The sequence below is a fragment of the Cucumis melo genome, chromosome 6 (assembly GCF_025177605.1).
Source record: "Cucumis melo cultivar AY chromosome 6, USDA_Cmelo_AY_1.0, whole genome shotgun sequence".
In the NCBI taxonomy this organism is placed as follows: Eukaryota; Viridiplantae; Streptophyta; class Magnoliopsida; order Cucurbitales; family Cucurbitaceae; genus Cucumis; species Cucumis melo.
Genome location: NC_066862.1, coordinates 7,683,458 through 7,702,042, shown reverse-complemented (window position 1 = coordinate 7,702,042; position 18,585 = coordinate 7,683,458). Strand labels below are relative to the sequence as shown.

The following is an 18,585-nucleotide window of genomic DNA, read 5'->3' as shown; positions in this document are numbered from 1 at the left end:
AATAGTCTAATTTTAGTTTGATTTTTACAATCGAGTTACATTCAAAATTTATATTTTTATCTTCAACCTTTTTATTGCTAAATACTATTTAGTCTTCAGTGTTCATATCTACCATCAACCCATTTAACATAAACAAAAGAATAAATGATATAATCAGCAAAATAACATGAAAATATAACACTTCATATATTTGCAAACATTGACTAATTAATTTGTAGAATTTTTTAGAATTTCAAGTTTTGTCATTTAGTTTATAGCAACTATGTACGACAATTGATAGCAGTCATTTGTTGGATACTCCCTAATCATAATTATAATTATTTTAAGAAGATTGATTTTCAAACATCAAGATATCAATAAAATATAACATAGATGTTTTTTAACAATATTGTAAAAGAGTTTACGATAAATTAGATCCAACTGTAAAAAGAATTTACACTAGATTAGATCCTAGTGTAAAAATCTATTAGTGACCATGCATGTTGTTGGTATTAGATAAATCATGAGAGAGATTTTCTAAAAATGTTAAATTATGTTGATAAATTGTTAGTTCCATCATACTGCTCTAGCCTCGCAAAAACAAACTAGTAGTCTTCGATCGTCTTAAGTTTAAGTAGTACTCCACCCATAAATAATAGCTGATAGGGTGCTGTAATTGATTACCAGACATGCTCATTCTTTTTTCTAATTGATTACACCTATCATCTATAGTGATTAGTGAGGGACTAACTACAACAACATCAAACAATTTTGTATATTTGTAAGATGCATCGATAGATGTCTGGAAATCTCAGATTGATTCCTGAACCATTGATCAAAGTTCCATAACTTAACGGGAAAGTTTCAAACATATATTACATTCTCACAGTGATACCTTCATTATTATATTTCTTATTTACACACATTCCTCCGTCCAAAAATCCCCCAATTACCGAAACTCAAGTCAGTTCCTAGCCGGATCGATTCCCACGGACTTCAGCGACTCAGTACGGTGAGGATGAGCATATGCATCGCCGAGCAGAGGATCATAAGGAACTTTGTAATCCCCAAATTTCTCCACCTCCTGAACGTGAGCCACTTTTCTAAAGAAAGATTTAGCGAAGAACTTCTCTGTCTCCTCCGCCACGTGCTCCGGCTCCACCACCTCCGGGATCGTCTCTCTCCGTTTTTTCCGAACGGAAACCGACGGCGAGTAAGCCAATTGCTGTTTCGCCGTGTGCAATCCGAGACCAACAGAGAGAGCAATCATTCCGATCGCCACGTATACCGGAACAAAATCGCCGGCTCTTGATGCCTTTGGCTTGCTCTGGTGATCGAAGTGCGAGAAATCGGCCGTCGGCGCGTAAGATTTCATTCTTGGAGTCGTCGCCGTCGCGTAGGTTCTTGTACTTTTATTTGATGTTCTGAAGCCATTTGCGGCCATTCGAGATACCAAATACCTGAGCGCCATTTTGGTTAGGGTTATTACTGGAAGGTTGATAGTGGCGGGATTTTATAGGGGTGAGAGAAGGAGATGGTTCTGGAGGTATGGTGAAGACGGTGTTTGAAGAAGAAGATGGTATACGTGTCGATGTGGAAAAGATGACACGTTTCATGGAAGTCTCCTGAAGTTGCCGGGTGTCCTCGTCTTTACGGGAAAGTAATGTTTTTGTATTTTTTGTTTTAGAACTCTCTTTGTATAGTCTCCTTTGGGTTTTTTTTTTTTGTTTTCTTAGTATTTTCGTTTTAACTATTTTGGTTTTTGGCTTATTTTTAAATTAAAGTGTGTTATACATCCGGTGGCAAAAAAGACTGGTCCATAAAACTTTTAAAAGGAGTGAAACGTTTTCAACGTACAATTTTAAATACAGAATCTGTTGAAACCGTAAGAATATCTATGCTTAGGCATCTATTGTATCGCTTCATAATACTAATACATTTCAACAAGCTTAATTGGGTGAGCATTGCTAATGTTCTCTTTGATTTTAGTGAGTTTGAGGTGGTTCGAGAGAGTTCTTTTGGCCACAATGTCACTTGTGAATAAGACATTATTTCTTTTTAATAATTATCTAATGAACTTCACATGCATGAGTAGTGTGTTGTTTTTCTTAGTTGTTTTGGGCATCAAATATTTTTTTAATCTTTGACTTTGATCTCTTGCGGTCGGAGATTCGTCTCTTCGTTTGGTGAATATGGGTGGTCGATAGACTCGTTGGCTGAGATAATATGGGTGATTGATAGGTGGTGTGGTCTTCTACCGATTGTGTCGTCTCACAATTTTGTTACTTATGAAGTCCTACAACACGATTGCTCCTAGATGATTGGTGTTGGTAATGTACGAGTTCAATTTTAAGCCGGTCTTGATGTTAATTTTCATGACCTTCAAGAGAGAATGGGCTCTAAGGCTAAGGATTTCTCCTAATTCCCTTTGTGTTGATCGATGTTGTCTTGATCAATCATAGCCTCCATTTGGGGTATAAAATCATAGTTACCTTGAATTCGGAGAAGTGTTCAAAGTAGTGCTAATTCGAGCTCACAACGAGACTAAAATTGCAAAATATAAACATTATCTGTTCCATCACATAAGTGGGGATATTGGGCTAAGAAATTGAAATTGGAGTTTGTGAACTTCATTTTTTTGTTTGATCATTTCTAAGAAAATTGTGAGCCACAAACAACTAAGAACATCGATTTTATATTTTGTATTAACTTCTTACGTGGAGTGATTCAAAAGAAAAAAGAAATCATGGGTTCTACAACCTCGTCATGCCTCTCTCCATGGATTTCATTTTTTCTTTTTATATATATCTTCCTCTAAACACTTTTTGAAGAGTGAAAGTAAATTTCTTATGATCTGAGCACGTACTTTTCTTGCTATGATATAAAAGAGGTATATAAGAAAGACAAAAATAAATAGGTTGCATACGTGATAAGAGAGTAATAAGAGAGTAATACAGTATGAAGTCACTACAGGAAAAAGCCTCTTTGTTGATGCCTAGTCCCAAACAGTGTTGACAAAATTTGTTGCGTCGACAGAAACCATCGAAACAGGGTCGTCAAGATAGGTTGAGGAAGCCTATTCTTAACACTTTTTTGTTAGCGTCGGCATAGATCGTTTATGCCGGCACATGACAAATGGCTAGTTTTGTTGACACCTCCGAGGTGGCATCGAAAAAACCATTCTACGGTGACACATTGTTGTGGCGTCGACAAGAGGCTTTCCCAACCACTGCATGTGTATGTGTAGAGATATGCTATTTGATATATACATTAAAAATGCTTCTGACAGACGTATGATGTCAGAATAGACTGTTGGAATTTATGTCCTAAAACTTGTAGCTTGTAGTTTAAATATCCTATTCAATAAAGTGGTCATTGAGAACTTATTAGTGAAACTAGAATACTATATTCTTGAATCCAATACTAAGAACCCAAGATTATCTAGTGTAGACTTAAACTTTATATAGAGATATAAACGTGGATCAAGTTCAAGTTTATGTAAGACTAGAACCATGAAATTGTCAATTATACGTTGTAAGTTCCACTACAAAAAATTGGGATTCTCCCAATGTCAGCATGCGTCGGCGTAGATTCCAAAAGGGGTCGACAAAAGATATTCGACGTACATGCATACGTCAAGAAGGATGTTGGCAGAACTGCATCGGGGGACCCATTCCCGACATGCTAATGGCACAGTGTCGAAACTTCCTTTCTCCCGATGCTTCTATTGCCAACGAATGAAAGACGTCAAAAAACTTCATGCTCGACGTCACATTCATATGTCGGGAGTAGGTCACCGCCAACGTCCCATGTAGACGTTGGACAAAATTTCTTCGACGTGTTATTCAATGCGTTAGGGGCAGACATCATTCTCGATGCTTTGCGTGCGTCGAATGATATTTTAAATATATATATTTTTAAACTTATCAATTTTTTTCCAACCGTATGGTATTCTTTTCGGTTCTAATTCGATTTAAATTGAATAAAATTGTAAAAAATAAGCAACAAATTACTAAATAATTATATAAAATACCAAATCAAAATTAAATATATTATAAATTAAATATTAAATTGTCTAACAATGTCGAATGTTGCAAAGAAATTACATAGAAAAGAAAAAAAATGCATTGATGTCCTAATGGCAGTTGACATCATATTCCTATAAGTCCACACCTACAATGACACTGTTGAAATTTATGTTCTAAAACTCGTAGTTTGTAGTTTAAATTACATTATATTAAATAAAGTGGTTATTGAGGATTTATTAGTGAAAATAGAATACTATAATCTTGAATTCAATAAACTAAGGTCCCGGGGCTATCTAGTGTAGACTTCAACTTTATGTAAAGACATAAACGTGGATCAAGTTCGAGTCATAGCCTAAACTGCCTATAGTGTATGAATAAGGTTGGGTGCCTTATCCATACACTATAGCCCAACCTCTTATTGGCCCAAGATAGATTCAGTTTATAGGTTGGACCTTAAATCAATTGTTCAATATTGGATCAGTAGGACTTAAGAAACAAGATGTAATCTTGGGGATAAAACGGTATTTTGACCCAGTCGAGATTACGAACAACCTTTGAAGGATTAACTTACTGATCATGGTTATATCATATGGATAGAAATATATCTATAGCGAGGGGAGTACAACTACGAGACTTTAGTGGAATGACCCTTAGTTAACAAATGTTGATTAGCTCGGTCTAAAAAGGTTTAACCAATTAATATCAGATCGTTGGAGCCAATGATCTATAAGTCCATTAGGTTCCCTTACTAGCTCATATGGAATTAACGTAGAACAATATGTTGGAATAATTCAAATTGTTCGAGTTAGGTAAAGAGAGAAAAATCAACAAGTATATTTGATATAGTCGTCGTCTATAGCTTTAAGATAGAGCTTTATATTCGAAAGCTTAGAATTGATGGAAATTGTTAAAGTTGTAAAAAGTCAAAATGTTGACTTTTGACTTTGAAAATTCAAAGTTTGACCAGCTTTATATTCAAATGTGACTTGAATTTAAAAAAATGAATGGGGTTCATGCTCGGGAGGTCGAAATTAGTCAAGACGGACAAAATGATAAAAAGTCAAAATGTTAACTTTTGACTTGAAAAGACAAAGTTTGACTTTAACTAGAATGGTCAAATGACCATTTTGGCCCTTGACTAAAGTTAGTGGAAAAATCCAACATTTTGTTGGATAATCCACTAACTCTTAGTAGGCTAAGTGGAAGCTCATGGTAATAACATGAAGCCTACTAAGAGAAATTGGAATGGTGTTTAATTTCACTAATTGGTAGTGGAATAATAGGTGTTGAGTTTTTATAAACAAATTATATACATTTTTGCATGTAATTTGCTTATAAATAAACTAGTTTTCAACATTAAATATATTTTCCCTCTCTTTCAAAATATCTCAACCTTAATTCTCTCCTCCAATTTTTGTCCATCTCTCAATATTCTTTCATTTAACGGGTCCTACAACCTAGTTATAAGTCTGGAGAATAACGAGTCAACTTTAGTGGTGGTCTTGGACTTGTGTTTGTGAGGAGATTTCGAGGATCGGGAGGCTTCGAAGGTAAGTTTTTTATAATTCCTAATTTCATTGAAATAGGGTTCATTATGCATGTTAACTTTTAAATTTGTTTGCATGTAATTAGAGTAAAGTTTCGATTCTTATTTCCGTGCGATTGTATGCTTTCCATCACAATCATCTTCTTCATTTCTTCCATCTGTTGGGCATGGAGCTATGATGTCCTTCTTTGTTCTTCAATCGAGCGTTTGGCTCCTTCAAGCTTGATTCTTTGTTGCTCAATTAGGACTTAGCTTCTTCGACCTCCCTAAAGTGCTTTTCTTGCAAACATGAGGTCGAGGAACTAGTAGCACTCTTCCTGGACTTAGGCTTGGGGCCCCAATCAAGACCTTTTGAGTAGCTCGATCGTCTACCCAAAATGATCTCACGTATGTCGTCCCCGGAGAGTAGTTGGCAACCCCCTCCTGCTTCGCCCCTTCAAATTTTCAATACACCCCACCCCCTCAAATTTTCAAATTCAATCAATATAACAAATTCAAATTTATTCACAGTATCAAATTCAATGAGTATTTCAAATTCAATCTAAATTAATTCTTAAATCCTAAAAACACTTAAAATTCAAATTCAGTACCGAAGACTAATTCAAAATCTAAATCCTAAAACTAATTTTAAATCTAAATCAAAATACACACCTACCAAAAGCAAAACTAAACTAAACCTAAAGTAAAACCAAAACCAAAACTAAACTACTTACTGAAATTAGGAGCGATGATGATAGACGACAACGAACGGCGGTGAGTGGCGACAACACGGTGAACGGATGACAGGCTTCTCTTCTTCTTGGTTTCTCTCTCTCGTTTTCCTTATGTGATTTACATAATTGAAAGAATGTTTTTTATAGGGAAACTCTCGATGCAGAATGAAAATATTGGGCGAACTCATCATTTTCGACGTCATTAGTAATGCATTGGGGTTTTATCACCAAAGCATTTGCAATGGCGTTGGGAATAGGGTCCACGTTCCCAATGCCATGCAATTCGTGTTGGGAGAAATGAAAAATATTATTTAATTGTTTTCGTAATTCTGACACTGTAGGTGAACACATTGAAAATATAGACCACAGTCTCGATGTTTCTTACATGGCATCGGGGAAGGTGAAATAATTAAATAATATATTTTCTTTCCCCCGATGCTTTAAAGGTAAATGTCAGAAATATGGATGCCAATCCTAACGTTTGTCACAACTGCGTCGGGAAAAATGAAACGTTCATTTGAGATTAGCTTCAGATGGGTTTAATCCGTTTGGGAATGAGTACCTCGTACAATATGTGGTATGTGGTGTTAATTCCTTATAATTTGTCGCCTTAGAAATGCATGAAAGAGTTCAACTTCTTCATGTCATTGCTCATATCTGGTCCAAGATCTTTTGGTAGGGAAATTGATGTTTACCTACAACTATTGATTGAGGAATTGAAAGAGTTATGGACTTTTGGTGTGTTACTTATGATTCTCTTACTAGTCAATTCTTTCAATTGTATGCAGCCTTGTTGTGGACAATTACTGATTTCTTAGCATATGGTGACTTATCCAGGTAGAGTACGAAAGGGTATCAGACATGTCCCGTATGCATGAGAGATAACTCGTCATTCAAGATAAGAGGAAAAATATTTTTCATGGGACATCGAAATTATCTTCTAGAGAACCACATTTGGCGTAGAAGTAAGCTACATGATGGAAATATAGAGCGTAGGGCTCCTTCAGATGTACTTAATGAGAATGATATCTTAGAACAACTAGATTACTTGGATTTTCCAATTATAAGTAAACATCCTTCGCTGAAAAATAAGAAAAGAAAGAGAGCTCTCAATTGGACTAAGAAAAGTATATTTTTTGAACTTCCTAACTGGGCAAAACTACTATTACGTCATAAACTGGATGCAATGCATATTGACAAAAATATTTGTGATAACTTGGTTGGTACATTATTGAAAATTAAAAGAAAAACGAACGATACTACGAATGCTTGGTTAAACCTACAAGATTTGAAAATAAGAAATGATTTACTTCTCATAGAAGTCGGTAACAGATTTGTGAAGCCACATGTAACATATACTTGACTAGCAGTGAGCGAGTTGCATTTTGCATGTATCTGAAATCAGTTAAGTTTTCTGATGGATTCGTTTCTAATATGACACGTTGTGTGAATGACAGAGACGAGAAAATATCAGATCTTATAACACACGTCTGTCACATTTTACTACATCGACTGCTCCATATTGGTGTTCGAGCATATTCACTGAACAACGTGTCCATTGATGTTACTGACTTGTGTGGTTTTTTTGTAATCTATGCGCAAGAACGATAAAAATAAGTGATTTGGATCGATTGCAATCAGATATCACTTTGAAAGTTGGAAAGAATATTCACACCTGCCTTCTTCGATGTAGTGATACACTTTGCCATTCACCTACCATATGAAATCAAAGTTGTTGGTCCGATCACTTACAATTGGATGTATCCCATTGAAAGAAGTCTATGCACGTTAAAACAATTTTTTCAAAACAAGGCACGTCCTGAGGAGTTTATTGCAGAAGCATATGTGATGAATGAATCAAGGACTTTTTGTTTGAGATATTTAATTGGGATTGAAACTCGATTCACTAGAGATGAATAAAATAATGATAACATTCCTGATGACGAGGTAATTGGTGAGTTTGAAGTGTTCGTATAGAAATTACGTCCATTAGGGACGTCAAGTTTACGTAGTCTATCACAGGAAGAGAAACGTCTCGCACATTGGTACATCCTCAACAATGTAGATGAAATAGCGGACTGCCGCAAGTATGCATTTCCCCACTTTATACTTCATTGGTTGATTTAAGTCTTTGTTATTGTAGTCACAAAAACTGACAATTATCTACCTTAAGAAACACTCGAGGTTGATACGTTGTCAAGCTCAAAGCACTTCTAACTTATATAGAAGACATCAACGAGCATTTCCTGATTGGTTTATAGCTCATGTATATAGCGTACATGATTTTGGAAATTGGTATATCTTATTTGAGAACTTATATATATTCATTTACATGAATTTCAGGTCTTAGAAATTCGCGAGGGAGAAAACCTTTCTCATGATTTCTTCTCACTTGCGATGAGACCTTCAGTTGAGGTCGCTCTTATAGTGGATGCATTGTTGGTGGGGAATGATTTCACACAATAAAGCGTGATTTCTGATGCACTACACAAAACAGTGGAGTCATGGTAGTTGATGAAAACAGTGGCAGTGGAAGTGCCAACAATAATTTCTACGGTGTTTTAGATGAAGTGTTGCATGTTTAATATCTTCTGGGACGACGTGTTTAGCTATTCAAGTGTTGGGGGCGACGTTCGGAGGGTCATGTAGGAATCTGTAGAGGCGACATCGAGGTTGAAACGCGTCACTGAGGTTCGATCAACCACCGTAGCGTCGAGGACGCGAATTTAAGCCATCCGTACGACGGTGCGCACGGGAGGCTAGTGTGTGCCCCCTGCCTTCATAACAATCCCACATGGGGAGAGTTGTGTGGTGGGACAGCGATGCATGACGCCCAGGCGACATACCCTCGGCCAGAAGGCTCCAAGCACAACCTATGTTCAAAGACTGGGTGGTTTGCGAGATCCTCCAATTCACACCAAGTATCACCTTTTGCTACGTTCTTCATCGATGCGAGAGTCGAGATATCTAAGATTGAGGTAGGGAGCAGGCGAATTCATTTCACATTCCTTGGCGTGACGTGCGTTGGGGTTTTGTTTAGACCTATCGGGAGGGGAGGAGCAGGCAGAGAGCATGCTTCCTTCTGCCATTGACGCAGATAGTTTGTTTTTAAACGCGTTTGCGGGTCGTTTAATGTTTAGGCATCTATAATGACCCTTTCGTAGGTTCACCTACGGAAAACTTTTTTCTACTTCTCCTTCCTTAAATAATAAGGTTCAATGGACTTCTCATGACGTTGTGGGTAATGAACTGCCTATGTCGCCACGATTCAAACACTTCACTAGACCATTCAATCGGTAGGAGCGATGGACGGTGTGTACAAAGGGTAGGGACGTAGTCAACGCGAGCTGATGACTCGCGCTTACTAGGAATTCCTCGTTGAAGACCAACAATTGCAATAATCTATCCCCGTCACGATAAGATTTCAAAGATTACCCGAGCCTATCGGCCAAGGCTATAAACTTGTTGAATACATCAGTATAACGCACGTGCGACCCAAAACATCTAAGGGCATCATAGACCTGTTATTGCCTCAAACAATCCTTGGCCTAAGCGGCCATAGTCTCTCTAAGAAGTTGGTCGTGGAGGGGTACCTCTGTATAGCTAGTTAGCAGCTTGAGGTCTCGTTCGTTAACGAAATTAATCAGACAAATTGCTCCACCAACTAAAAACGACCATTCACTACAACCCATAGAATCAAGAAAGAGCTCTAAGTCTGTCAATCCTTACTATGTCTGGACCTGGTAAGTTTCCCCATATTTAGTCAAATTAAGCCATAGGCTCTACTCCTGGTGGTGCCCTTCTATCAATTGCTTTAAGTTTCAGCCTTGCGACCATACTCCCCCCGGATCTCAAAGACTTTGATTTCTCGTAAGGTGCCGGCGGGGTCCTTAAACCAACATCTGTCGATCCCTGGTCAGCATCGTTTATGGTTGCTAATAGGATGGTATCTGATCGTCTTCAAGCCCCCAACTTTCGTTCTTGATTAATGAAAACATTCTTGGCAAATGCTTTTGCAATTGTTCATCTTTCATAAATCCAAGAATTTCACCTCTGACTATGAAATACGAATGCCCCCGACAGTTCCCGTTAATCATTACTTCGATCCTGAAGACCAACAGAATATGATCGAAATCCTATGATGTTATCCCATGCTAATGAATACAGAGCGTATGCTTGCTTTGAGCACACTAATTTCTTCAAAGTGACAGCATCGGAGGCACGACCCGACCAGTAAAGGCCAAGAGCGCATCACCGACAGAAGAGACGAGCCGACCAATGCTCACCATAGGCGGATCGATCGACCCAACCCAAAGTCCAATTATGAGTTTTTTAACTACAACAACTTAAATATACGCTATTGGAGCTGGAATTATCTCGGCTGCTAGCATCAAACTTGCCCTCCAATTGATCCTCGTTAAGGGATTTATATTGTACTCATTCCAATTACCAGACTCGAAAAGTCCAGTATTGTTATTTATTTTCACTACCTCCCCGTGTCAAGATTGGTTAATTTGTGCGCATGCTGCCTTCCTTGGATTTAGTAGTCGTTTCTCAGGCTCCCTCTCCGAAATCGAACCCTAGTTCTCTGTCACCCGTCACAACCATAGTAGGCCACTATCCTACCATCGAAAGTTAATAGGACAGAAATTTGAATGATGTGTCTTCGGCACGATGGTCGTGCGATCCGTCGAGTTATCATGAATCATCAGAGCAACGGACAGAGCCCGCATCAACCTTTTATCTAATAAATGCATCTCTTCAAACAGTCGAAGTTCGTTGCACATATTAGCTCTAAAATTACTATGGTTATCCGAGTACCAGATACCATCAAACAAACTATAATTGATTTAGCAAGCCATTCGCACGCCACGCGTCTGCAGGAGTGTGTGGGGAGCGCGTGCAAGGTGCCCACTATAGAGGTTATTGGCACTATCTAGTGCCCACTTAGTGCCTACCATTGATGCCCCTCGTGCCTACCCAACGCCCACCATGCACTCCCCATGCCGCACTTAAGGCCCCCATGCCCACTCAACACATAAATGAGATGTTAAATCTATCTTCTCGTGCTTGGATTGTTATGAAATTTTTTCTGGGAGCTAACTAATGTAAAATAATGATGTCATCACTTAATAATAAAAAATTCATAAAAAACTATTGGTTGGTTAAAAAATTATGAAACTTGTATTGCACATTCATTTGAATGTCTAAAACATAATACAATCATGTCCTGGTCATAATAATAACAATATCAAGCTTTTCTCAATGGTGTGACATTTCAAATTTTTCATATGCAAGCCTACCATACCAAAAAAAGTTCAAAATGTACTATATAGGAGGGGCGATCTGCCTGCATGGGCGGGGCGCGGAGGTACCCCTATGCCGTGACGTCGACCTTTCAAGCACATTGCACCTATCATGGGCACATATGCTTGAGGTGTTGACATCGTTGGAGTGCCACGTCCGATCGTCCGGTGGGGAGTGAGAGCGGGATGTCGAGTTGATGTACTCGGATGGGCTTGGTCGGATAATGCTTGTACCTTGTTGTTGGCATAGTCTAGGCGTGCTTGTCCTTGGCGATACGAGAGGACTTGCGATTACTTTATGCTTGGTGGAGGGATTTGATCGGAGTGCCACGTCCGACTGTCGGACAAGGAGTAAGAGCGAGATGTCAAGTTGATGTACTCACATGGGCTTGCTTGGATAATGCTTGCACCTTGGGTTTGACATCGACAACAATAAAAGTCATAGGACACACGTGTCGTTAGGCTACAAAGCAATCAACACCTTGCGTTTTTGGTTTGTTGAGGAGCTTATCATTCTCGCGAACCAGACACATTAAATGTAAACTCAAGATTTTTTTTGGATTCTTTGCTATTGTCATATAATATAAGAAGTTGAATTTAAGTTGTTGAAGAAGAAAATGACAATGCTTTGTGTTAACCATTTTGGGTTTTTTTAAAAAAAGAAAGGAAAAAAATGGAAATAAAATTACGTATTAGTTATATATATATATATATATATATATATATATATATATATATATATATATATATATGTTTTTAAAAATGGAATAAAGAAAAGAAAGAGGCAAGGTGGGAGAGAAGAGAAATTCATTTGGTATTTGTTTTTTTCCTCTCTCATTATTCTTCATCGCCAAAAGGTTTTTCTCCTATTTCTCATCACCCTTTTGATTCTTCAACTTTAGATCTATGTTGATAGAAGATTTGTAAATATTGAAAGCAAGTATTTTGCAATTTGAAGGTTGTGGAGGATAGGGAACATTAAACTCAATTCAATTTTTAAACATATTGAATTCATAGAGCCGTCCTCTGGTTTTTAAGTTGGTTTACACTGCTCAAGAGAAATTAAAAGGCGAGGTTTGTCTTTTTGTTTGAAACTTTATTCAATTTCTAACAAGTTTTGTAAAGGAAGCATGAGCAAATTTAGATTTTAGATTGGTGTTTTTCAAAGAGGCATTTAGGTCATAAGTTTGGGTGCGAATTTGTGAAGGCTTTGGTTTTTCAAGTTTTCCAGATCCTACAGAGGGAGTTAGAAACTCTATAAGGTATGGTTGAAAATCTTATGAAATTTCCTACAACTTTTAGGAAGCAATCGTGAGCCAAAAATGACTGGAAGTAAGCTTAATTTCAAGAGCAAGTCAGGGGATAGTAAAAGACTCGATTTCGGACTATTTCTATTTCGGGTCATTATTGTAGCAATCTGTTCAGAATCTCGTTTATTTTCCTTCTAGAAAGTTGTAGATGAGTTAAAATCGAAGAGTTTGATATAAAGTATATTAAGTTTGGTGAAGTAAGAAAGTTATGAATGTTTGAAGTTAAGTTGTTGAATCTAAAAAATTCTGGGGAAGTAGGAGAAATACTCTTTTATGCCTAAGTTTAGAATAGTTGAATGTCATCGTTTGTGCGTCATCAAAAGTTAGTATAAAGATACTAGACAAAAGTTTTAACGCTCGATTTTGGTTTGTTTGACAGGCAAAGATAAAATAAGTCGAGTCTACGCACCAGGGAACTAGCCTAAGGCTGTGAGTAACAAAATAGATTTTGAAACTATTATCTATGATTATCCTTCTATAGTACATGATTACTATGAACAGTTTTCAAGCATAAGTTCAAGTTTAGGTTTTATGATGAAATCTATATATGAACACGTTATTATCGACTTTCTGAAAAGTAACTGAAACAATATCATTTTAAGCATGTATTGTTTTAGATATTCAGTTTTCCACGAACAATCTAAGCAAGCTTAAGTTTTACAAAAGATAAAGATAACAGACATGTTTTAATGTTTCCGTATGATTTTCTGATGTTTTTGTTAACTACATGACTGAGATGTTGAATCTGAGGCTATTTGGTACCGTGTGCATACAAGTTAGATTCTGTTGTTGTCATTTGAGTGTACTCCAAACAACGATATTGCCGTGAGTGTTGGGCGGACCCCACTACAATAAAGACGATGAGAGTGCTGGGTGGACCCCACTACATCGTAGAGCTAGTAAACGTTGGTTGTTCTGGACATGCCTTACACAACGTACATTTATCATGTTAGTTAAAATGTTTTGATATACTTGATATGCCTTGCTAGATTTAAATGATGTACATGTTGAATATTTGAGAAAGTTGTTATTATTATTATATGTTTATATTTACAACTTGATTAAACAAATTTATGTGTAAATTTTTCACGTGCTCTGATATTTAATTTACAGTTTTAAATTAGGTCACTCACTGAGCTTAATAGCTTATGTTTCCAAGATGTTTTTCCCATTTCTTAGGTAGAGATCGAGCTCCCAGTGCCTGATAGACTGCCTTAATCTGTTGAAGCTCCAATATCGATTGCTTGTACGTGGTTAGAGTTGTACATAGAGTCTGTTTTGTTGTGTTGTATATGTCTGTAAGATAGAGATCGTCTTAGCTTGTGTAAGCTCTAAGTGTTGCGGTTGTTAAACCTTTGTTGTTTATGTTTTTGGTTAAGGTGTCTCCATCATGTTTACTTGCTAAATCAATTATTACAGGGTTGCACTTCATGTATGTCTATGATTAGTCTAGGTTCCGTTGTATTGTGTAGCATGTATAATAGTTTAACTACCAGTTTAGCAAGTTTATCAAGTCCAATAGTACAACAGAGTCGACAGATATCGTTAAAGGGGAGCGATGTGGGTCGACTTCACGTCGTTTTTCAGGCTAACCTAGCAAGTAGTCCGAAAGGGGGTGTGACATTAAGTCTTTTACCTCGAGGACCCAAAAAATGGTACCAATTAGAAAGTTTTTCAAGTGGTCCAAAATAAACGTATATGGGACGTGCTCGAAGTGGAGGATGTTGAGAATGAGCAATTGAATGTATTAGAAAACGTTGCTGAACATCGTGTGGATGAACACATTGAAGATGACATTCTGTGCAGACCTGACATTGGTCCTATAGTGGTGAAGAGATCGATTGTGCATCATGTCATTGACGACTTCATAAACGATGATGATGAACAATTATCACCTTAAAGTGGATCACGCGACGACGAATAATAACAATGAATCACGTATCCACATATTTCTTTTTTTTTTTTTTATACATTCAGTTTTAGAGAGTCTTATTTGTCTCATTAATTTTGGTTTTTATGTCCACAAGTACTATATCTTCATTCCCTAACTGTTTCTAAGAGACAGATGATTTGTTTATGGAGTTCGACGACGCGTCCAATAACGTGGGATTGTCCTTAGTGGGTAACACTTCAGGTCAGTCCCGTCTCGTTACTGTGATGACAATTGCATAAACATGGTGATAAGATGTTGAATAGTGAAACTCACACCAACTCAAATGAGGAGGAAACTGAAACACATGCTGGAAATTCATGGGAGCACATTCAAAGTCAAACCAATCAAGAGGCAATCATTATGACTCAAGGCTCAATGACAAAAACTAGAGCAAAAAGACTTCAAGATGGATTAAATGCTTGTTTACATGCTAGATTTTCAGTTTCAATAAAGAGTTGGAACTTCAAGAGTCATTTGGACACTCAAGGGTCATAATGAATCTAGAATTTTCTCATAGAGTGTTTTCTCTCAAGCTTTATGCTTTCCTTTGTATTTTTGTGTTTGAATGCATGCTTAGAAGTTTCAATCTAGTTTGATCAATTAGATTGTGGAGAGTTCGAAATCTTGAAGTTAGGAACAAGTTCTCCTTTCTTCTTGATCTTTGATCAATCTTTCCAAGCAAAATCTGTTTAGCTTTCTTGGGATTGTTAACTAATTGTTTAATCGGGGTTATTCTTATTACTGTTGTGGGGTTCACCTAGGATAAGGGGAGTTCTCAAACGTGATTAAGGTAGTTCCGTTTATCACATGCAGTTCTGTTTTCTTAGATGACTCTCAATCCACTTGCACTCCTAGGAGACGTCAACACTCTCGCAACTTGGAGTTTGAGAGGTACGTACAGAAAAATGGAAAAATCTCAATCTCCCTCACCCCAGAAGTGGAGAAGTCAATCTCACCACATGTTATTCGATTCAAAAACACCATCGGTGTATTGACATGAGATCTATTTCCAGTCCGCTATCTTAAACACCTCAGAGTACATCGAGGTTGTCAAGAACGGTTTATAGGTAAGTTTATAAATTACTTTACATATATGTTGAATCTACACATACAGAAACCTAATCCGTTTTTTCTTTCCTTTATAGCAATTTTTCGTGCTTGATTTCACATATCAAGCACTTACTCGATTTATTGAACATCAAATGCTCACCTCGTGGAAAGAGTTCAGGGGAGACTACCATAGGCATTTTAAGCAGTTCAACTGATGGAAAAAACATCAGAGAAGCATGCAGCGGAAGACTAAGGATCATGCTTTACTCTATATGCATCTAAACGATTTAGAAATTAACATGCAACTACTACACAATAGACCTAAACGAAGAGTATAAAAGGTAAACGATGAGCTTACCTTTGTAGTTCACATCTTCTTCGTTCCAAAAAACTTCTCCCTAAAGATCACGAGCAACAGACAACCACTAAGTTAACCTACTAATCTCAGGACCAAGAACCGAGTTGTGGGACACGTTTTTTGTGAAGTCAACCTTTTTTAGAGAAAGATGGAGGTAGGTGTATCGTTTAGGTTGTTTTTATATGAATCATCATCATCCGCTTCTCATTCTGAAATGAAAAGTTTATATAGAAAAATTACATGCAAAATACATGCAATTTATTTCATATAAAATTATAAACTCAATACCTAATTAATCCAATAACTATTAATGGAATTAGTAGCTTCTAATTCATTATAATCTACCACATTTTCCACTAACATTTAGTTAATAAGGAAATTAATCAAAGGAGTAATTTGGTCATTTGACCAATTAAGTCAAAGTAAAACTTTGACTTTTTGTTATTTTACCCGTCTTGACTAATTTTAACCTCCCAAGTATGAATCCACATTCATTTTCTAAAATTTAAATTATATTTGAATATAAATCCGATCAAAGTTTTTGTTTTTCAAAGTCAAAAATCAACATGTTAACTTTTACAACTTTGACCATTTCAAAAACTTTTCAAGCTTCTAAATATGAATCTATATTCATATTTATTTGAATCATATTTAAATACAAAGCTTAAAGTTTATATCTACCGACTTATATCATATATATTTGTTGGTTTCTCTCTCTTTTCCTAATTCGAACAATTCGAGTTACTTCAACATATTATTCTTAGTTGAATCCATATGAGCTAATAGAAGAATCTAATGGACCTATAGATCATGAGCTCCAACGATTCGAGATTAATTGGCTAAACTCTTTTAAACCAAACTTAATCAACATTCGGTAACTAATGAGTCGTTCCACTAAAAACTCATAGTCGCACTCCCCTCACTATAGATATATTTTTGTCCACCTGATATAACCATGATGAGTAAGTCGATCCTTCACAGGTTTTTCATAATCTTGGCTGGGTCAAAATACCATTTTACCCCCGAGATTACATCTTGCTTCTTAAGATCCACTGATCCACTATTAAACAATTGGTTTAAGATCCAACCTATAAATCTGAATCATTCTCGAGCCAATGAGAAGGTGAGACCCCTTGTTCAAGACTTGGATTCAGTCCTTAAGGAAACAACCTATCTACTATCCTAGAAATGGGTAGGAGTGAATTCCTTCTTACACCCTACACCTAGCTATCCACTCGGACTTATCCCTGAAATGGGAGGCTTATTGGGCCAGCGATGATGAACTGCCCTCACCTATGCAGATCTAAGGATACTACCGAATGAACAGAAGTTCATAGTTAGCTCAGGATTAAGATCAAGTTACCTAGGTCATCATAATTGAAATAGTCGGTTTATAGTTTACGGTGTTATAACTAAAATTGACTATTTCGTGGTTCCAGTCTTATGCAAACCATTTACAAAGGATGCCCCCACTCCCATGTCTTTACATGAACGATTTAGGATTGCATCATTTGTACTAATTACGGAGCGGGCCGCACCCATAGTATTTTTCCAGAATAAGGCACCAAACCTTATTCATACACTATAGACTATTTGGGCTATTAACTCGAACTTAATCCATGTTTATGTCTCTACATAAAGTTCAAATATATTGACAAACTCAGTAAAATAGCCTCGGGACCTTAATTTATTGGTTTTAAGATTATAACATTCAATAATAAATTTTATTGAATCAAATAACAAAGTACGAGTTTTAGGACATAAATTCCAACAAACTCCCACTTAGACTAAAACTCCAAGTAAGTTAGGATTTAAATAATGAGAGAAGAGTATATATATATGAGTACAATAAACATATATATATTAAACTAGGGCACAATTCCAATAAGTCTCCCACTTGTCCTAGTTTACAAACAACGTAGACCTAAACCATATAGGTGGCTCTTTAACACTTTAGTCGTGACAGTTTTTGTAAACGGATCAGCCATGTTTTGCTCGGAAGAGATTTTTGTTACTGTAACATCTCCTTGATGTACGATTTCCCCGATAAGACGATACTTTCGTTCAATGTGTTTTCCTTGTTTATGACTTTTAGGTTCTCGAGAATTTGCAACTGCACATTGTCGACACAGTATAAGGTGATTAGCAAATGCATATTTGGAATAACTTCCAAATCTGTTAAGAACTTTTTAAGTCATACTGCTTCCTTTACTGTTTCACAAGCTGTTACATACTACCGCTCCTCTATACAGAGTGAAAACTAATCCCGATGTAGACTTTCTATCATCTTTATAAGGTTGAAAAACAGAGTCAATGTATCCAGTAAGGATCATATCCTTAGAACCATACACAAGCATGTAGT

At 36.8% G+C, this 18,585-nt stretch overlaps 1 protein-coding gene across 1 annotated transcript; it reads right to left on the bottom strand.

Annotated features, from left to right (window-relative positions):
* Positions 1–795: 795 nt before the first annotated feature.
* Positions 796–1,510, bottom strand: LOC103484107 (uncharacterized). The gene has a single exon (XM_008441053.3). It carries the CDS (start codon positions 1,448–1,450, stop codon positions 944–946), a length of 507 nt encoding a protein of 168 aa, XP_008439275.1. The 5' UTR covers positions 1,451–1,510; the 3' UTR covers positions 796–943.
* Positions 1,511–18,585: the final 17,075 nt, after the last annotated feature.